Genomic DNA, 22,236 nt, shown 5'->3' on the forward strand with positions numbered 1-22,236 from the left:
TGGTTGCCCATACTGTCAACCACTGGTATGCCTGGTCCACATATTCAACTGACACGCAGTGATGTAACTGAAATGTTGTTCAAACCGGCGTATCAACTAAAATCACTCTCACTAATTGATATACGTACGCTTGGAATGGGCACTTCAAAGGGAGGCCTCTGTCCAACTGTACACTTACCTTTGCATTGTCTTCTGCAATTTCAGGATGGCGATAGTGCACTGCACATATCTGTAAGGGCAGGTAACTACGGCATGACTCAAGCCTTGCTACAGTGCAGCGCTGATCTCGGCAGCAGGAATAAGGTGAGCTACACTATGACGTCATTGATGTTCGTTTTATCATACTGCGGAATATAATTTCTTTATATTAGATGAAAAAATGGAAGTATATTTTTGCCTCTTCACTGATGTGTTCCGAATAGATTAAAACCTCTGGTTTTGTTTTTCTCGATAATTCTTCTTCGTTGACGTCACAATATTTTGAGCATTACTGTTGTACGAAATACGATATTTAAGTCCGCATGAAGTTCTCATGAAATTCGTGTTCATAAGTATTTTCTCGTATGTTTGATGACAATACAACAAACGGAATTGCGATTTAATAGTTAACAGTTAATTTTGTTTTTAAACCTGTAATTTATTCCAAGTTCTCAGTTTCGTGCATTAGGCATACTGTACATACTCTGATGTTTGTCTGGTATGATAACTTCGTTTGACTCGTCCTTGTAGCTGGGTCAAACGCCGCTGGACATTGCAGAGGGGGCCATCAGAGACTTGTTGCTAAGATACCAGGTGGGTGTTTCATCTGCACTATGACCTATGTATGTCATCGTCTCGCGGTTTCGTGCTGTTTTGATCTGATTTGACTAAACGACAGTACAAAATTGAAAGATTTGACAATATGTCTAAATGTTGTACTCTCGCGTTCTGGACTTATGAGCAAATGTACTGTGTGCCATCGCGAGTAGTCGATGTTTTTGCCAATTATCGCGATCTCGTATCTTTTGCGCCTCTAGCTGGTAGCCAAAGGTAGAGATCGCGAGGACGCGAGACAATATTCAAGCGTTAAGTGAGTGAGTATGGTTTTACGCCGCTTTTAGCAATATTCCAGCAATATGACGGGGGGGGGGGGGGGGGGCACCAGAAGTGGGAGCTGTGTGGCATGCTCATGACAGATCCAATCTTGTAACAAAAGTGAGTGAGTATGATTTTACGCCGCCTTTAGCACTATTCCAGCAATATCACGGCGGGGGACACCACAAATGGGTTTCACACATTGTACCCATGTCGGGAATCGAGTCGGGTCTTCGGCGTGACGAGCGACCGCTTTAACCACTAGGCTACCTGACCACCCCTGTAACAAAAGAATCCTATCAATATCAATGTTTGATAAAACACGATATAGTTTGATGGCGGAACAGTTGTGGCTTTGAATCCACGTCATGGGGTAAAATGACCCACAATAAGTCGGTAACATGATCCCCATTTGAGTCCTACATGTACTGGCCGTCCTGATATAGATGGGATGTTGCCGTAACAACGGTCACTGACTCGTTCCATGAATTGCTCGTATGCTTTATTCTCATTGTTTTCAAATAGTTCATTAACTATAACTATGAAAATTATCATCATAGGGTATACTTCAAAAATGCAATTATCGACTTTAATTTTAACACGTGATGCTGAATAAAATCAGATATAGTAGACTATAACAAAAACAATTCCTGCAGTGGAATGACAAGCTCTGCTGCGGCCAATAACAATATCTTTTTACTTCAAGGAGGTGCGGGAATAAGTCTACATTTTCTTTGCTGAGCTTTCATAATAAATTGCTATCTGAATTTGACATTGTGCCCAAATTCATGTTCATTTGGAAGTCACACACACAAATACTTGTGTACTTGGACTGTGTGCATAGGGCATCGAGCGTCTTGCCTTAAGTACGTCAAACGTGAGGAAAACGGGGAGACGTCACGAACATGGGCCTAGCAAAGGCGAACGACGGTGTTCAGTAATCTCGAAGGAATATAATGGATCGACATTTTGCAGGTTTTCTCAAAAACTACGATCGCAGTCATTAGCATACTTGTATTACAGAGGTTTTCATTGAAAATGCGAAGTTTGCCAATTACGTTTATTATTTGGAATATGTTTTTTTTGAAAACCTGCATACATGATGACTCCGAAAGTTACCAGCCATGCTGAAGTCTGTTGTCAACCAATCTCATTAAAATCAGAAAAGAAGATCTGAGGATATCCCACGACGGGTCGTGCCAGAAAGACCTTTCATCCGACCAATCAGTGCGTCGCTTACCAGATCAAGAAAGTGACAGTCGGAATGCGTTATCTAATCATGCAACCTCGAAAAATTAGGAAGGGGTATTACGGGCTGTTCGGCGGATTCCGTCAAAATCATCGTCTCTCTCTCTCGCGCGCGCTTTAATGGGTTAAACATTTGAAACGGAAGAGACAGTCCATAACCCATGGGAAGTCCTGCCATACAATCTAGGCCATCTGTTAGATATTCCCGAATTTTCTGTAGTTCAGTTTTCAAATTTTGAATCGATATCGTTCAAAGCGTTGCCAGGAATGGAAATCGTCAGTTCGAAACAAACACCGTAAAGCTCTAGAAAGTTGCTTTCTGATTGGCTAATGTCGACTTCTTGTTTCAATGGTCGGACAAAGCTCGTGAAAGGTCGGTCTGACGTGACCTGTCACGGAATGTCCTCATATTTTCTTTATTGGTACCGAGAACTAAGATCTGATTTTAATGAGATTGGTTGTAGACGAGATGTGTTTTTGCGCCGTAATATCTGATTTCTGTCATCACGCAAAACATTTATGTCACATTAAGTCGTGGAATTCTCCAGAATGTAATTACGAGTTTCATTAGAAACGCACCTACAGGTGTATCTAGGCGGAGCATTACAACAGATACCTGTACTTTTAAATTCTCCGTACGAGCGAGTGAAACATTCAGACAAGCATAACTGATCTCCGTATCACGAAAACAAACATTATCGAGGAGTTCCGAATGCAAAAACAAGCCCTTGCTAATATATTGTTGTTCATATTGCATATACCAGCATTTACATTTACTTACGTAGCGCTGGGTGGAACGTGGCTCTCGAATAAATATCCGTAATTCGAGGCAACCGGTTTGTGTTATAAAACGGTGGTAGAACTCCAAAACAGACAAAAGAAATAAAAATCAAATAAAAATCGTTTCATTATACTGTGTGTGAGTTTTGTACGAATATAAATATTGTAATAATCATTACTGATGTTCAGCCCGGGGTAGTCCAGGCTGTGATGCAGGGGAAATCCCAGGCTCTAGATCGGCTCTGCAAACACACGTGGTGCAGCGTTGGATCCGTCGTCAAGGTAACGTAATCAGTCGTCAAGGTAACGTAACAAATCATCAGGGTGGCGTTATTAATCCTACTGAGACTACACTAAAGACAAGCGACATGTTCGATAGATTCTAACGCTGGACTGTCTATCGGCATCCCGTGAGCAATCTAGTCTGAAACAAGCAAACCAATGGTTGATAGTAATAACACCTAGCTACCAATACAGCCAGGTTACATAACTGTGGCCACACCTCTCTGTTTGTGTCGGCGCTCAGACAAGAATATGACACTACTCTGCCAAGTTCAACCCATTCCCAGCACTACCACATTTACAACTTTACATTGAACGAAAATCTGGAACAGAAGTAACGTCTTCAGAAAGTAAAACTTGTACATTTACGTTATACAATATAGGAATTGGACTTTCTGAAATGCATTTCCCATGAAAAACAACCCCACGACGTAAGCTCCCGGGCAAAAGAAAGTGTCCCCTTTAAAATGAATTTGACCAAAAAATTACAAACGTTATCAAAACGTTACCAATCTGAAAACAGTCGCCGAAACACAGCAAACTTAAGGTCCAAAATACAACTATAATGCCCGTATCAAACCATCGAATAACCATTTTTTGTTTGTTTCATTTGTAGCCACCCCCAAACATGGGTGTAAACTTTCTTTTGCCCGGCAGTTTATTAATACTACTTGACACACATAATTCAATTATAGAGAAACTTGGCTAATACGCACGCCTCTATTCCCAACAAAAAACTTTCGTGATTGAACGAGTTCGGTTTGGGTTTTTTCAAAATAAGGTGATTGCGATGAAATCAGGTAATTTTGTGAAACGGGATTTAACCGAAATCTATGTGTAACCAAATAAGGTTCCTAATTTAGATGAAACTAAGTGAGTTTCTTCGGTCTGTCGTGAATAGCTTGGCGAGTGAAACAGGGCCTGAAGAAATGGCACCCGGTGAAGTGGTGGTACTCTCACGTTCCATTTAAGGGGTTGAATTCTTGACACGTCCCAACTGGTTTTTGTACGATGCCGTATTTACCAGAATCTCTGCATCTAGTGTATATCACACATTCCGTGATAACACTATACGGTCGCTGTTTATTTGATATCTTTGTAATGTTTTACTTAGACCGATGGCCAATTCATCAAATTCACGACACGTTTACATGTCATCGATCCCAATTGGATCGATGCTCATGATGTCAATCACTGGTTTGCCTGGTCCAGACATGATTATTTACAGACCGCCGTCATATAGTTGGAATATTGCTGAGTGCGGCGTTCAAAAAAACCAAAACAAACAAACAAAACACGACACAATTTAGATTTATTTGTGAAAACAGCAATGATAGGCATCTGTGAGTGAGTGAGTGAGTTTGGTTTTTCGCTGCTTTGGACAGTATTAAGTCTTTTCACGTCGTGTCAGCTTGATCATTCGAACCCAAAACAAGCGGATCCTGCCCACAACTGTACACAGTCCGAATCTGGGCGCATTGTGCTATCATTTACTATCATATGTTAATCTTTATTAAACTTGAGCAAAACCGAGGAATTCCTTCTTGAGACCGACATAGAGGATTTTATTGAATGTCTCCTCGTTATATGAATATACGCAAAAGATGCCGCCTTTGTCGTCTTCGAAATCAGAAATGAACCCCTTTTCAGAGTGTGAAAAACGAACATTATAATAATTTCTTATTCAGAACACTTCGCAAACACCTGTTGTCAACACATGACTTATTCTCAGTGATCCATTCACATCATGTCCGTCGCTAGTTTGCCTTTTACGCCCAATGGAATCAATTTCGGTAGATAATCGAGACTGGTTATTGTCTAGTGTTGACGTGTTATATTTATGACTCTACTGGTAAAATCAATGATTATATTGTTTTATGTAAATGTGGTGAGTCACCTGTCTCGCTTATGGAAAGACTGTTCTTTATGAACACGTAGATCCTAACTTAATGGGTTTGTCCTTTTCAGGAAGGCAAGAATTTGCTGCAGCTGGCGATGTCGCGGGCAGAGAGCGATCCCAAGGTCACCAACTGTTCCAGGATACTTCACGAGTACAAGACTACCAGTGTAAGTGAGTGAGTGAGTGTTAGTGGCTAAGTGAGTGAGTGTGTTTTTAAAGGCCTAACGTACTAATACTGCCATTAACACTTAACAAGAGTGTTTGAAATAAACGATAAAAACCTTTGGTTTCAAGTCAGAATCAATACACTGTAAGCAATTCAGCGGCATTTGATTGCCTATCCAAGAAATTATTTTTGCGTTTAAGTTTCCATAAACCAAAATGAATTAGGCCACGCCCACTAAAGAACTATTGGTTGAATGACAATAGAATGGGCGGGGCTTGTATGACATTAATTCTCTGAAAGATGTCACTGGTTTCTCATTGTTGTCTGCAGTGCTGATCATTAAAAAAGAATATTGTGGAGTTGTTGTTGTTGACGTGTTCATTTATAAGAATTGATTTCAATATCTATTTGCGTTTATGGGTATAAAACATTAAAAAACGGTATGCACAATTTGCGTTAATCCGCTACAGTCTGATTTTCGGGGGACTTGTATTTTATGTCAATACATACAGCTCTAGTGGAAATATTTTTTTGCACAAAATGAACAGGATCGGCATCAAGGGTATACAACGCGAGTTGGATGAAAAAACTGCGAACTTGATACACTCGGAACCATGGCTAATAGAATTCGCTTGATGAAAGAATCTTCGAGGATTTCAACATTTTCACAATTACTTTTTTGAGGGAAGTTGTCTGAAAACTTAAGGAAGTTGGTTATTAATCCTACATTTTACTTTTGAACTTCCCCGTAATGTCTCTTACTTAAGTTTGCATGGAATGCACGTGAAACACACATTCCCGTGAAATGTACTGCAGGCAGCTCCACGAACTTGGTCTCTGATGTAGCAGGTGGTTAATGATATTACGACAAAGAAAACTTGCAGACGACACAAAATGCCACCTGTGACTTGCAGTCAAAACAAAGGCCCAGATCGAGGAGATTTAAACAAGTCTCTTTGAAATTAATAGTCAAAAATACAATATTAATGTTGTTCAGTTTGCCATTATAGAAATGCATTTGTTGAATTCGTGTACGTTAAACAATAAAGACTTATGTCCTTTGTTATAACTTATTATTTCGTTGAAACATTAAAGACTTATTTTAAGGGGGCGTTGGGTTGTGTCATGACGCAGACGTACTGCATTATGCTTGCGAGTTCCCCTATCTTTAGATCGGGAGATGATTTCGGTGCCTGTGTCGAGCTAGAAACATGGTTCACTCTGGTTTTGAGTTATGTCTAGTTTCTTTTCTTTGCCTCACACAGGATCTGATCCACGCGGTGCTCAGTGAGGACGTTGACCTCCTCAAGGAGATGCTATCGACGGGGAAAGGATGTTTGGTCAACATAAGATGGAGGGTACGTCATGGGTGAGGGGCGGGGCAATTACACTGGAAGCCAAATAAGGAAATAGCTCGTCACGTGTAGGAATTTGTACGTTCGCGTATATATTACATTGGGTGATACGATAACACCGTACGTCACATTATCTAGATATTGTACGCCACACCTTAGAAACACAGTTCGTCAAAACAGCGAACATTGTACATCACATAATCTAAATATTGTATGCCACGTCTGAGAACACTGTACGTCACATAATCTAAATATTGTATGCCACGTCTGAGAACACTGTACGTCACATCATCTAAATATTGTACGTCACATCTGTGAACATTGTACGTCAAGCAATCTAAATACTGTTGCCACGCCTGAGAACACTGTGCGTCACATCATCTAAATACTGTATGCCACGCCTGAAAACACTGTACATCACATCATCTAAATATTGTACGTCACATCTGAAAAAACTGTACATCAGTTCATCTAAATATTGTATGCCACATCTGAAAACACTGTACATCGCATCATCTAAATATTGTATGCCACATCTGAAAACACTGTACATCACATCATCTAAATATTGTATGCCACATCTGAAAACACTGTACATCACATCATCTAAATAGTGTATGCCACATCTTAAAACACTGTACATCACATCATCTAAATATTGTACGTCACATCTGAGAACACTGTACATCACATCATCTAAATATTGTACGTCACATCTGAGAACACTGTTCGTCACATCATCTTAATATTTTACGTCACATCGGAGGACCACTATTCGTCGTCACATCTGAGAAAACTGTACATCACATCATCTAAACACTGTACGCCACATCTGGCAACATTATACGTCACATCATCTTGTACATCACATCTGAGAATACTGTACGTCACATCTGAGAATACATTTTTCATGTTCACCTTCTTCAGTTGATATGTGGACATGTGTCGGAGGCTTAGACGGAGGTGAAGTGACAGTCAGACCAACCAGACCACCAGCGTGTGAAATGATAAATAATGATAGATGCTGCTCTTTCTCGACAGGATCGCCTCGGACCAACCCTATTGTCTCACGCTATAGAGAGTAATAACCTCGACATAGCGCGGTTGCTGGTTGAAGGGGGAAGCAGGGTCAACAGAATCCGACTCAGAGAACATGACACGGTGAGTTGATGCAGCTGTTTTGTGTGTGTGTGTGTGTGTGTGTGTGTGTGTGCGTGCGTGCGTGCGTGCGTGCGTGCGTGCGTGCGTGCGTGCGTGTGTGTGAGAGAGAGATGGAGGGTGTGTGTGTGTGAGAGAGAGAGGGAGGGGTGTGTGTGGGAGAGAGAGAGAGAATACGTGTGTGTGGGAGAGAGAGAGAGAGCGTGTGTATGTGATATAGAGAGCGTGTGTGTGTGTGTGAGTACAGTTATTGTGTTGATGCGCAGAAAACAGAAATTCTAAACAAGTCCAAAAGGTTTCTCACTGACATTTGTCAGTTACTATGTTACCATCGTACCGACTGTTTATAAGGTTGTGATGCAGGCACGGCATTTCACACGACTGTGTGGTAAACTCACGTTCATGCAACACGTGAATTTGACTGTAACATGTAAGATTTGAACTTAATAGGACCAAAGAAACACCTATGACGTCATCCGTTTTCACGCCTACTTGCGATGCCAATCTAAGGGCTCTTTCCAATAATTGAATCAATTGTTTTTTAAGACGTGTCCAGTGTTACTGCGAGAGAAAGAACGGCCCAGCAAGTTCTTTCTCCAGCAAATCGATCTCATACCAACCATATCCGCAACAGAGAGACTGTTGTAATTCTCAGTAACATCGAAAACATCTTTTTTCTCCAGCTCATATTTCTCGTGTGGTGTGTACTGGTCTTTTTGACAGCCTTATTATCACGATAACGTTTCTTACTTCGAACCCTCGTGTCGGTCTATATTAAACAGGTCATTCGACTTAACGCCTCCACATAATCATTAGAGAAGAAGCGTTCAGTGAATCATGCTGAACTTGCTGGATAAAGGTGCGAGAATCTAAACCGATACGTTGCCACAATGTGTATTAAAATACACCAATGACGTCATTCTGTTGTTTCAACAGTAGATTATCAGTGACAAATTATCATTTTACTCACCTACTTTTTGCAATGCAAATTTATGCTCATGCACTGCACGTCCATGACGACTGCACTGGCCACAACGATCAAACTGCATAAATTCCACGTGCATTACGAATATGCGCGCTTGTTCAAATGCAGAATGGATTTCGAAGCTGAACGTACTGCATCAAATTCCCGTGCAGTATGTTACCATTGTATTTATTTTCATTTATCTATTGATTTATTTTAACTTTCAGGCTTATTCTATATCAGATTACTCATGATTTGGGGAAAGACTTCTGCCCGTATCCCCTTCCAAACGTTATACATGCATTGCTGCTCAATCCTTTTAATCAACAATTTTTAAGGGGGGAAGCGGGCGGAAGTCTCACCGTATTTACTAAATTTGATGCTGTATTTTAAGTCGGATAACGCACGCGTATCTTGATACAAAAAATAATTTGTACCGAATGTCCAGTTACTGTTGGTTATCCTTGATATAAAGAAGTCGTTTAGCCATTATTGTTAGTCTTTGTTCATCATGCCATCTTCCAAATGTCTCTCAAAGAAGATATTGTTATGTTTCTGTTGCGCTGTATCTAACTGTAAATGTGGCGTCTCCCAGGTGACGACAACGATTCCGCTATTCCACAAAGCTCTTCAGAAGGGTGTCAGCCAGGGAATGGCCCAGTACATCTTTCAAGTCCAAGATTACACGGAAAGGACGGAGAAAGATAGTGTGAGTAAAGAGTCATAGAAAATTATTTTTTTATCCATTCATAAAAAAACCAAAAGTATGTCAAAGAGAGATAATGTTTCTTCCGTGATGACATTGACGAAGCAACAAAAAATGATATCAGTTTTTGACGAGTATCGCTGTAAGAGACTAAGTGCTCTAAATACTTTCTGAGCCATTCAGTGTTTACTAAAATGTTATTATTCACATTGGGTATTGATAGTTTTATTAGGTATTGATATATTTTACACACTTGATCCCAGTCTGTTAGGTACTTTTATATTTATGAGAAGGCCTATTTCAAAACTAATTCTGCGTTAAATGATGTTGGAAGGAGATAGCAATATACATGGCTAACTTACAATAAACAGACTAAGCGCTGCTGTGCAATATTCACTGCAGTAGAGTTCATGTATACGTACCGTGAAGATCCGGGTTAGTATGGGTCTTTAGCAACCCTTGCTTGTCGTAAGAGGTGACGACCCGTGAAGATTCCGAGGTAGAATAGGTCTTCAGCAACCCATACTTGCCGTAAAAGGTGACTATGCTTGTCGTAAAAGGCGACTAACGGGATCGGGTGGTCAGGCTCGCTGACTTGGTTGATAAATGTCATCGATCCCAATTGCATGGATCGATGTTCATGATATCAATCACTGGATTGTCTGGTCCAGACTCGATTATTTACAGATCGCCGTCATATAGCTGGAATATTTCTGAGTGCTGCGATAAACAACAAACCAACAAACCAGCGTAAGAGGTGACTATGCTTGTCGTAAGAGACGACATACGGTATGGATGGTCAGGCTCGCTGAGTTGGTTGATGCATGTCATCGATCCCAACTGCGTAGATGATCATGATATCAGTCACTGGATTGTCTGGTCCAGACTCTATTATTTACAGACCGCTGTTATATAGCTGGAATAGTGCTGAGTGCGGCAAACAAACAACCATGTATACGTGGTGCATTAGGGAGGGGGGGGCGGTTTGAGTGTGTTTTGAGATGTTTAAGGAATGGAAGCAGGGGCCAAACAATTTCATGTACTAACTGATTAATGACCGTAAGTCTATGTTATAGCGTGAAAGGTATGTCGTTCTGGCTCTTCTTCTTAAACGTTACCCCTACCGACCCTGAAAAAAAGTCCCACTTTATCTTTCCAGAGTGGTAACACAGCAATACTCCGGGCAATAGAGATGGGGTTATCAGAGGACCTGATACATTGGCTTATAGAGGCACAGAAGGGGACTTGTCTCACACATCGGAACCAGGTGAGCTACGCGCTTGTCACAGTGCTCATGTTGAAAGGGAAAATCAAGATCGATGAATAATTCTGCGATGTCTGCTATATCAGAGAGATGGAAAGTTGTTACAAGTCAAAACAGGGAATTGCATTATTATTGCAACAGATGCGTCACATTAGAAAGTGGCCTCCACATGCCTGCCACACAAGTTTTTGAAAGCTTTACTCAGGCCTAGAATGGTGTAACCCTGATCAAGTAACTTCGGACAAAGTCGTATGACGCTCTTTAAGATCATGAAAGAACAAAGGAGCAAGGGTGTGTGTGTGTGGGGAGGCTGTACAATGGCCTAGACATTTGCCTTGTAGATAGCCACGGTACCAGTAACAATGCTACACAATAGCCTTGAAATAGCCACGGTACCAGTAACAATGCTACACAATAGCCTTGAAATAGCCACGGTACCAGTAACAATGCTACACAATAGCCTTGAAATAGCCACGGTACCAGTAACAATGCTACACAATAGCCTTGAAATAGCCACGGTACCAGTAACAATGCTACACAATAGCCTTGAAATAGCCACGGTACCAGTAACAATGCTACACAATAGCCTTGAAATAGCCACGGTACCAGTAACAATGCTACACAATAGCCTTGAAATAGCCACGGTACCAGTGACAATGCTACACAATAGCCTTGAAATAGCCACGGTACCAGTAACAATGCTACACAATAGCCTTGAAATAGCCACGGTACCAGTAACAATGCTACACAATAGCCTTGAAATAGCCACGGTACCAGTAACAATGCTACACAATAGCCTTGAAATAGCCACGGTACCAGTAACAATGCTACACAATAGCCTTGAAATAGCCACGGTACCAGTAACAATGCTACACAATAGCCTTGAAATAGCCACGGTACCAGTAACAATGCTACACAATAGCCTTGAAATAGCCACGGTACCAGTAACAATGCTACACAATAGCCTTGAAATAGCCACGGTACCAGTAACAATGCTACACAATAGCCTTGAAATAGCCACGGTACAAGTTACTTAGCTGTACAAGATGGACGTAGACTGTGCGTAATGGATGTAGTAAAGTGTGTTTGTTGCAGCACGGAGTGACGCCCCGGGAGCTCGCCACACAGAAGGGGAGGGCCGACGTCGTGTATACAATAGACAGGGTAAGTCCTAACTCTACAGTCGTTCCCGTCCCCGTGGGGACCCGGGTTAGATGAGGCTCCCAGGGCTGGTCTGCCCATTGAATAAGTCGACAGTTAATCAGGTGGCCAGTCTCTGTGAGTTGGCTGATGAGCGTTGCTCATAATATCTATCGCTGGTTTGTCTGGTCCAGATTCGAATAATAAGTCGTGGCACAGTCGCCTAAGGGCTCATTGTGTGCTACCTTACCTTACTATCATAGATCGTTTCTCATGATATCAACCACTGGTTTGACTGGCCAATTTTCAAACTCACATTTTCATGCGGCCGTGGAATAGCTGGAATATTGAGGACTGTCGCGTAAAACAACATTCACTCGTTGGCTCCGTTTCTCTTTCAGTTCGTGGAGCAGCAGAGCATGAAGTTCTGTCTCCTGTACCTTCCCGTCCATTTCTATAGCGAGGAGAACCTCAATATAACGCAACTAGTAAGTCTCTCCTACTGTATCCGCCTCGTTTGGGTTTATAGGCAGCCATGGATCTGTCATTTCATAAACGGCTTGGGTGTACGCTCTGTGTTACAAAAACACAGAGCACTATACAATGTTTACTCAAATAATGATTAGTTTTGCGAGGTGCGTTCAAGCAAGACGCTGCACTGATCTGCCGAAGGGGCAATTCGTTATGACGCTTAAATATGGCGCCTGGATGTTTCCCTTCCTGAGGGGTTAAAACAATGACTGGTCGGCTCGGAGTCAGTGTACAGTATCTGAGTGGGGTGTTCATGTTCAACTGCGGCATTGTTTCTCCGTGGTCTAGCACTATAAAACTGACATTAGTCTGGGCTAGAACAAGCAGCTACGCACGCATACACACACTCACGCACGCGCACGCGCGCGAACACACACATGCACGTGTAAGTGCAATAATTTTGAACGCGACGTTCAACCTCATTTGACCTTACCTCTCTTGGCTTTACTGTCGCAGTAATATCATAAAAAGAATATTTTTGTGACGCTTCATTGAAATATCACTTTCACAGGCTTGATAGACAAGTGTCGCTCTGTTACAATACGCCAGTGCGCGTTGATGGTATTTTACACACATTTAACTGGGGCAAGTGAATGGGATTGGTTTAACGCTACTTTGAACAGCTATTTCAGTTATATCATGCGTGTCTTTTTGATGTGGGAGGACAGCCCAAAATGAAGAATATATTAGACGTTTACAACTTTGGTGAAATCCACCGGACCGGGCATGATGTAGACTAACATCTAGTCTCTGAAATGACCATATCGTACAGAAAAAACAGTTGTTCAGTTATCTTAATAAAAATATAATAAAAGGGAGCCCAGTGACTCTCTTCATACTGCAGTAATCTAGACTTGCCAAACATTATAGACTTGCATGGGCTGTATTTGATATATATTTGTATCAGGGTCTGTAAGACAGACTAGGCATGATGCTGACAAACCTAGAAACATGGTCAGTGTGAATCTGGGCTTTGAACCCCGAACAAAGGTTTCTGGGAGGCTAAAGGGGCGCAACTCTACACAGCGAATTGCAGAACCACTCGTATCCCCGTTGAATGTAACAGGGCAAAGGCGGACGCGCTCTTTGTAAAAGTTGATAAGTACCTCATTATCTATTGCGCTAGGAGTAAACTGGGTATCGTCTTTATTTGCAGGGAACTAAGTCCACGGGTGAAGCGGGAGAGAACGGCATTAGAAACACCATTCAAAGTATAGAGGTGACTACATTGACTGCTTGAGCGTGTATGATGTTCCTGGGCTTAGATGTCCTGGGCCCCGTGTCACAAAGTGATCTTAGCGCTAAGTCGATCGTAGCTCCCATTCTTTAACACTAACTTACGACAATCGTAGCGCTAAGATCGCTTGTGGAACAGGGTCCTGATTATGTCGTCTGTGTATCTGAACTCGGGTGATTCCGAGTCACAATGGGCCACAGTGTCTCCTACTTGTCGCAACAGTCGGCTAAAATAGGGATCGGATGGTCGCTCTATGAGTTGATTGCGGGTCGTCGTACCGGATGGCGTGGGCGTGACCCAGTCACTGTATTGCCTGGTCTAGACTTGATTATGTACAGGCCGACTAAAAGGGGGGCCCGGAGGCCCACACCCCCTTTAATAGAAATGAAAAGAAGTTGAATTTGAATGGTACCCTTGTGAATGCTGACCTTCACCTCTGTGTTGACAGGCCCGCGGGTTGGCGATGTTCGAGGCTGCGGCCCGAGGAGACCTCAGGCAGGTTCAGATACTTAATGAAGCAAGTTATCAAGACAAGGTAGGATTAGATGCAGTCGTTCATTCAATCGTATTTTCATTTGTACGTTCTATGGAATATTTTGCTAATAAACAGCCGAGGAGGTAGATTCTATAGTGAATGTACACAGATATAGCATACCCCAGTGTTTAAACAGTCGCGTACATATACACTAAAACTTCCGAGGAGATGGCTGAATGTTTGTCGAAACTAAAACTATCGACACTTTACAGTAACTTGTTTGCAGGGATATGGAACTCTAACAAAATGTTCACATTTCCACGCCCAAGTACAGTAAACTACGGTTATAACGAACTCAAAGGGACCACTAATCTTGGTTCGTTATAACCGTAGTTCGTTATAAGCATATATACAGCATATGTACAACAAATGGCCGGGACTAAAAAATGAGTTCGTTATATCTATCAGTTCGTTACAAACGTGTTCGTTATAACCGTAGATTAATGTAACTTCTTTCTAGATTTACATTCTCTGGGTTGAAAGCTAGTTGTCCGTAATTGTATTAGTCTGTAGTACAGCCCAGGCAAGTCTATGATAGTTGTAAGTCTAGATAACGGCAGTTTCAGTCTGACAATGAAGTCTCTGGACTACTTTATATCATATTTTATAAAGATAATGGTATTGGTATACGCTAACAACTTTGTTGTCTGTTTTTATTTCATTGACTAGATAATAGTAAAAAATTGTGTAAACTCAATACAGTTCTGTTTGTATATTGTTTTGCTGCCATCCGTGTTGTACCTGGGTTAAGAATGGAGGTACCAGTTGCGTTTCCCCAAAACATATTTCAACAAATTGCACACCTTTTCCGTGATAAAATTACGCTTCTTCTCTGGAGCTGCTACGATAATTGTGGTTGGGTCTGGCAGACGATCAACCAACTCGAAGCTCACTGTAACTCTCGAACATTGGCTCTGTGTCACGATGCCATGGCGATGCCATTTCGCGGACGTGATATAAAAATAAATGTCTTAACAACATGAACAGACAACACGACATCGTGACTTCGTCTTATTGTTGATACACGGATACAACCTTTCTTCATTTATTTTTCAGAATGGCTTCACAGCATTAACACGAGCAATAGTGTTCGCCCAACCTGAAGTGACGAAGTATCTCTGTACATCCAGACCTGAACTGAAGTCTATCGCAGACAACGTTAGTCGATCCATACCCGCATTTTACAGATACTGCTAGATATTTCAAGGAAGTGGGCCCTTCCACGTGTAACTAAGTGTCCTCTGCGTGAGGGATAACTGTCTCCTATTTGTTATACGATCCAGTTTAGAGCTGTGATGTTACACTTGACCTCTGTAAAGACAAATGGCTATCCGTACAGAGCAATACGGGGTCTCTGCGCCAATATTTCAGACAAGTGACCCCTAATTTTCACAGATAAAAGCTCAGTTATCCAATAAGTATTTTCTTTTAAAAAGCTATGCATCGTATTACTTTCCGATGCGATATATCCAGTGGTCAAATATCAATTCAAATCGATACTTCCTGTGTTAAGGACATACTGTCAGCTATTTTCCTGTGATATTTTCTCCGAAATTTTCGGATGTTATCTTTATGTCAACGGATTTTCAAATATTATTTGACCACTTTTGAATGCCTATACTTCTTTTGTCTTAATATGCTTCAGTTCCGTTTGAAAAGTGAAAACGAATTTTCAAACATTATTTTAGAACTTTTGAAAGCCTGCTTTATATCAAGATATCTGACATTAATGAACATGAAAACCAAGTAGAGACATTTGTTAGAATGGATCGTGAATATGGTTAGTATCTACACATCATGCTGGTGACGCAACGCAAGAACCACAGCTGTGTGAGAAAATGCCCACATTAGCGCGTCCTTGGCAACAGTCGTAACGTTGTCGGGCGGATCAAGATAGTACTGTAAGGAAATAGATATACCAGATAACACTATAATATGAGGCCACAAACTGCAAATCTGACGTCGCGCATTTAACACAAATGACAGATCACTGGATGACGGTGATCCACGTCCTTTTGATAACCAGTTTATGTTTAGACATGGTGGTAACCAGTTTATGTTTAGACACGTGGTAACCAGTTTATGTTTAGACATGGTGGTAACCCGTTTATGTTTAGACACGTGGTAACCAGTTTATGTTTAGACATGGTGATAACCAGTTTATGTTTAGACATGGTGGTAACCAGTTTATGTTTAGACACGTGGTAACCAGTTTATGTTTAGACATGGTGGTAACCAGTATATGTTTAGACATGGTGGTAACCAGTTTATGTTTAGACATGGTGGTAACCAGTTTATGTTTAGACATGGTGGTAACCAGTTTATGTTTAGACGGTGGTAACCAGTTTATGTTTAGATATGGTTACCAGTTTATCTTTAGCCATGGTGGTAACCAGTTTATGTTTAGACATGGTGGTAACCAGTTTAGGTCTAGACATGGTGGTAACCAGTTTATGTCTAGACGTTGTGATAACCAGTTTATGTTTAGACATGGTGGTAACCAGTTTATGTTTAGACATGGTGGTAACCAGTTTATGTTTAGATATGGTTACCAGTTTATTTTTAGACATGGTGGTAACCAGTTTATGTTTAGACATGGTGGTAACCAGTTTATGTTTAGACGGTGGTAACCAGTTTATGTTTAGATATGGTTACCAGTTTATGTTTAGACATGGTGGTAACCAGTTTATGTTTAGACATGGTGGTAACCAGTTTAGGTCTAGACATGGTGGTAACCAGTTTAGGTCTAGACGTTGTGATAACCAGTTTAAGTTAAGACATGGTGGTAACCAGTTTATGTTTAGAAATGGTGGTAACCAGTTTATGTTTAGATATGTTACCAGTTTATTTTTAGACATGGTGGTAACCAGTTTATGTTTAGACATGGTGGTAACCAGTTTAGGTCTAGACATGGTGGTAACCAGTTTAGGTCTAGACGTTGTGATAACCAGTTTAAGTTAAGACATGGTGGTAACCAGTTTATGTTTAGACATGGTGGTAACCAGTTTATGTTTAGATATGTTACCAGTTTATTTTTAGACATGGTGGTAACCAGTTTATGTTTAGACATGGTGGTAACAAGTTTAGGTCTAGACGTTGAGATAACCAGTTTAAGTTTAGACATGGTGGTAACCAGCTTATGTTTAGACATGGTGGTAACCAGTTTAGGTCTAGACGTTGTGATAACCAGTTTATGTTTAGACATGGTGGTAACCAGTTTATGTTTAGACATGGTGGTAACCAGTTTAGGTCTAGACGTGGTGATAACCAGTTTAGGTCTATACGTTGTGAATACCAGTCTACGACTAAACGTTGCGATAACCAGTTTAGGTCTAGACGTCACTTGAACTTGTATACGGTGTTTGCAGTGTAACCGGTATCCACTCCACTACGCATGCGCACTGCCAGATGAACAGCTGAAGACCTTCGCGCGTATCTTGTTGGATCGGAACCCTGAAGAGATTGAATCTCGTGTCGACAAGGTAAAACGGATAAAACGGATTTTTTTTTCAAATCTGATTCATTCCCTTTAATAAATTATACATTAGGTGCATACTGCTAACCATCTTCCCGAGGCAAGAGAGTTAACTGACTTTAAAAGTCCAGTTTCCACCCTTGCCGAACTAGGCTGGAATTCCTGGGCTCGAACGTAGCTGCCACCAGTGGCTATTACGAGTTATGTCCTTTCTATGCCTCTCCTATTGACCAATCAGATTCAACCTCTCGTATCACTTGCATTTGCTTCAAACAAAACGGTGGCGCCCAGTCAAGACGGTCCGATCGATAATGAAGATCTATATTGTGATAAAACGAGTCTTACAACGCGAAGTGCATCAAATCACGTGAGCACCTTGATTAAAAACATGAAAAGATTTAGAAAATATCTGTTGACAACGAGTTAGCGGTGCACATGCTTTGCAAATCCTGCAGTCGACCGAAATCTGCATGACACTTTACGAACCGGATTTCGATTTCGGTGCGCGATTTTGATTGGACTATGCATTGACTCGTTAGTCCAGCCAAAATGTAACTCCATAATACCAGCCTAGTTCGGCAAGGGTGGAAACTGGACTTTTATAGTCAGTTAACTCACTTGCCTCGGGAAGATGACTGCTCACAAGGTGTGAATGTTGTTTTAGGCGTCAGCAATATTCAGTCGGCAAACAAGTTCTAGGTAGCAAGATGTCGTGGTAGGATGGCGTGGTAATGTGACTGACGTTCTAACGCTTTACCGGCAGCTTTGGTGGTTTACTCCCCAGGGAGCTGAGAATGAAATCGGGTGGACACCGATCCATTGACAGGGGTAATAATGTAGCGCCTTGAGCATGATTTAGGGTGTGAATTTGGTTATAAATATGCACATTCTTATCGTTATTATTATCTTTATCCATGCCGTCGGGGTAAGGGGTACAAACCGAGTCACCGAAGCTGAACACCCGAGGCGCCTCTGGGACCGAGTGGCAGTGTCGTGACCACTCGCGTAATTCAGGTTACGGAAAGGGCTGAGTGGCGACGAACGTAACATTTCTATCAATGTTTCCCGAGTGTTCTAACTGTTTAAGTTGCTTGACGTGTGTTTCAGGACGGGCGGTTCCCTGTGGACTACAAGAACCTGCGGGGGACGGAGGAAGTCCGGTGGATGCTCTACGATGCCAGAACGCTGGACGCTCACGGACAGGTCAGTCTTTAGCCTGGGCCTTAGGGGGTCCTACCATACAGGCCAACGTCTGGAGTCCATTCCTACTGTGATCAAGAATATGTATAACAAGTGTCATAGTGCAGTGGTAACATTGTGTCTGGGTGGCACCATCCTTACTTGCTGACCCACGTACACCACCACTCGGGTCGACTCGGCTTATTTCGCTACGTACATAATACCTCGGGCAGCACATTCGTCATCACTCGCCCCTTTCCGTAAACCTGCAAGAAGACTCGTCCCCCTCTCGAATACGACAAAGCAATCAGAATGCGCATATGATTTCAAGTTCATCGTTAAAGAATCCCTCAGAAATAATTTTTGATTTTACATATGTCTTGCATCTTAAAATATACCAAAAACACAGTTAAAGGTGTCCAATCATACTGTATAATTCCGCATGTCCAGATGTATGCCTGAAATATATATAATATATGAGGAAATATATGTGAACCATTACGCAATTACGCAACAAGTTGACAATTGTTTTAGGTATACCCGTTTGCGCTAAGACGGAACCCGGTCGCAAAAATGACCACGAGAGGGGCACGAGTCGCTATTCGGCTTGTCCCGGATTAACACGAGTTGGTTACGAATGCAGGCAGCAGTGGCGTAGTGATATTGCATGATTGCACTGCAAACCGTGTAACACCTGATCCCGCCGCACATAGTTACAGACGTTATTCTGTGTTTAACAGAAAATAAGTATGCACTTTGATTTGAAGACAAAAGTAAATATAATAATAATAATGATAAATTTGATAAATTTGAACAGATATATGAAGTTAAGGACAACAAGAAGCTCTTGCTGTGCCATAGGACAGTCAGAACACCATACGTGACCAACTTGTCCCGTTCGGGACAAGCCGAATGTAAACCTTGTTGTGGGTTACGGAAACATGCGAGTGGTGACGAATGTCAGTACACGAAACTAGTCCCAATATGGATTCCTAAAAGTATAGGCCGAGGTCCTATTGGAAAGAGTCGGGCTGAGTGACACGTTTAGGCTTATGGACCGATGATTTTATATTTGGGGTGAAACAAAGATTTGCAACAACAATTTATAAAACAAAATATCATTTGGCCTCAGGTTAACTAAAATAACATGTGAGTCCAAGAAACTGAGATTGTTACTAACGGGCAAACAGAATGGGTTTGAAAAAGTCGAAACAAGCTTGCTGGGGTTATCTAGTAACCCAATCTTCCCGAGGCAAGGGAGTTAACTGACTTTAAAAGTCAAGTCTTCCTTGATTGGGAAAATATATGTTGACAACGAGTTGGCGGTGCACATGCTTTGCAAATCCTGAAATCGACCGAAATCTGCACGACAGTTTACAAACCGGTTTTAGATTTCGTTCCACGATTTTGATTGGACTATGCATAGACTCGTTAGTCCAGCCAAAATGTAACTCCATAATATCAGTCTAGTTCGGCAAGGGTGGAAACTGGACTGTTTAAGTCAGTTAACTATCTTGCCTCGGGAAGATGCTTTAACCCCGTCAGCACCGTTTCACGGGGAACATACAATGCTGTTTTCACGGCCGAAACAGACAGTAATGTTTGATCATGTCCAGTTCGAAATATCTTTTCTTCAGCCTTATTGGTAACCTGGTATACAGGTTTCTGTACAAGAAACATTCTTTCTGTTACAGAGAGGACTTCATCTAGGGGAGTGGCCCCCGGGGTCCGAAACGTCACCCCCGCTGCAAGAAGAGTAGGGGAACATCATGTACTACGTCACTTGATCGGGCATATACGGTGCGGCAACGTAATAGCGGGGCACTCGTTCTACCAGGCCTGTAATTCTCTCTGGCTCGTTTGTTATTTGTTTTCCGGTATAATATGAACAAAACTTACTTTAATCTTTAACAAAATAGAGTCGGTAGGATGAAAAAATATTAATTTTCCATTTCTCTATTTTTTCATTTGGCATTATTGTGAAAGATGACAGGTATGTTAATACTACGTTTGGTTTTCAAAATGGTGGTGGGGTGGGGGTTGGCGGAGTGGGGGATCCCCGTGAAAACAAACATGCACCGATTTGAGTTCCGGTGAAGCTATGTAAAGTATTTGAGCAAACAGTTACGGGTCATTGAGCATGTATAGCATATCTGAGTCAGACATTTTTTAATTATCAAGCTTGGCAGCGTTAAAATAGCTTAATGGATTATTTTCCTCGTACCTGATTGTTAGGTTAGTGGATGCATAAATCAAGAAATTAACAATAATACGCCAAAGGTTGAGGTTCTCCTTGAAAAGCACACAGCTAACTTCTTATATTGATACACAATTTCGTTATCTACCAAGTCAGAAAAAAACGTGTGGCTTTCTCCTTTCAATGTTTCAAGAGCCTTTGGTTAATGTTTACTCAGTTAATATTCCCCATTCACTTGTGTTGAGTCTTTGACCCTACAAAGTGCTGCTATTAATGTTCAATATGTATAGCCGGCTCCTTACAACCAGCACCACGTCCACGTGTAAGAAGCCTGATGTGCGTCTCGATTGAGAAATTGGAATTCAAATAATTTCATATTTTAAGCTCATCCTGTGTCAATACTTCGACGTCGGTTTCGACTGAGATTGACAATGGAGCTATTCGATAACTGATGGCAACTAGTGAAAACTGTTCATGCCCGCTTTGAGCCAGTATTACAGAAAACTTTACTGACATTGTACAGAATTGAGTCATCGGATTTGGAATATATATACTGTTGGAAACGAAGACGGGAACAATGTAAAATATGGGGAATAAAGTGAGGTGAAATTGGGTTTAACGTCGCGTCCAAGATTATTGCACTTACATAGCGACGTGCATGTGTGTGTGTGTGTGTGTGTGTGTGTGTGTGTGTGTGTGTGTGTGTGTGTGTGACTGCTTGTACTAGTCCGGACTAATGCCGATTTATAGAGCTAGCTCACTGAGATACCATGCCGCAGTTTAACATGCATACCCCACTCAGCCACAGTTTACTCCGAGCCGACCAGTCCTTGTTTTTGCCCCTTTATGCCGAACGCCAGACAGGGTAACAACAAGTACCATCTTTTAACGTCTTTTGGTAGGACCCCGGACCTTCGGTTCTCCGGGCGGACTTTCTACCACTAGACCACGGAGGCGGTCCACTATATTTGAAATAGCACGGATACAAATTCAACTCATGTTAGAATTAAATGTTAAGATGTGTTTGGTAGACAAGGTTGGGAAC

The 22,236-nt window shown here is 41.6% G+C and overlaps 1 protein-coding gene across 1 annotated transcript in view; it reads left to right on the forward strand.

The window, feature by feature from the left end:
* The window catches only part of LOC124141103 (putative ankyrin repeat protein RF_0381), a 50,628-nt gene extending 28,712 nt beyond the window's left edge, over window positions 1-21,916 (forward strand). The window contains exons 5-20 of the mRNA XM_048386633.1: window positions 205-303; window positions 730-792; window positions 3,292-3,384; window positions 5,353-5,451; window positions 6,716-6,808; window positions 7,847-7,966; window positions 9,523-9,636; window positions 10,793-10,900; window positions 11,993-12,061; window positions 12,439-12,525; window positions 13,725-13,787; window positions 14,254-14,340; window positions 15,397-15,498; window positions 17,709-17,822; window positions 18,923-19,018; window positions 20,689-21,916. Coding sequence (XP_048242590.1) covers window positions 205-303; window positions 730-792; window positions 3,292-3,384; window positions 5,353-5,451; window positions 6,716-6,808; window positions 7,847-7,966; window positions 9,523-9,636; window positions 10,793-10,900; window positions 11,993-12,061; window positions 12,439-12,525; window positions 13,725-13,787; window positions 14,254-14,340; window positions 15,397-15,498; window positions 17,709-17,822; window positions 18,923-19,018; window positions 20,689-20,754 — 1,473 coding nt within the window. The 3' untranslated portion in view covers window positions 20,755-21,916. The remainder of the gene's footprint in view (window positions 1-204; window positions 304-729; window positions 793-3,291; window positions 3,385-5,352; window positions 5,452-6,715; window positions 6,809-7,846; window positions 7,967-9,522; window positions 9,637-10,792; window positions 10,901-11,992; window positions 12,062-12,438; window positions 12,526-13,724; window positions 13,788-14,253; window positions 14,341-15,396; window positions 15,499-17,708; window positions 17,823-18,922; window positions 19,019-20,688) is intronic.
* The last annotated feature ends 320 nt before the right edge of the window (window positions 21,917-22,236 follow it).

The sequence above is a fragment of the Haliotis rufescens genome, unplaced genomic scaffold, assembly GCF_023055435.1.
Source record: "Haliotis rufescens isolate VD_foot unplaced genomic scaffold, xgHalRufe1.0.p SCAF_6, whole genome shotgun sequence".
NCBI classification, from domain to species: Eukaryota; Metazoa; Mollusca; class Gastropoda; order Lepetellida; family Haliotidae; genus Haliotis; species Haliotis rufescens.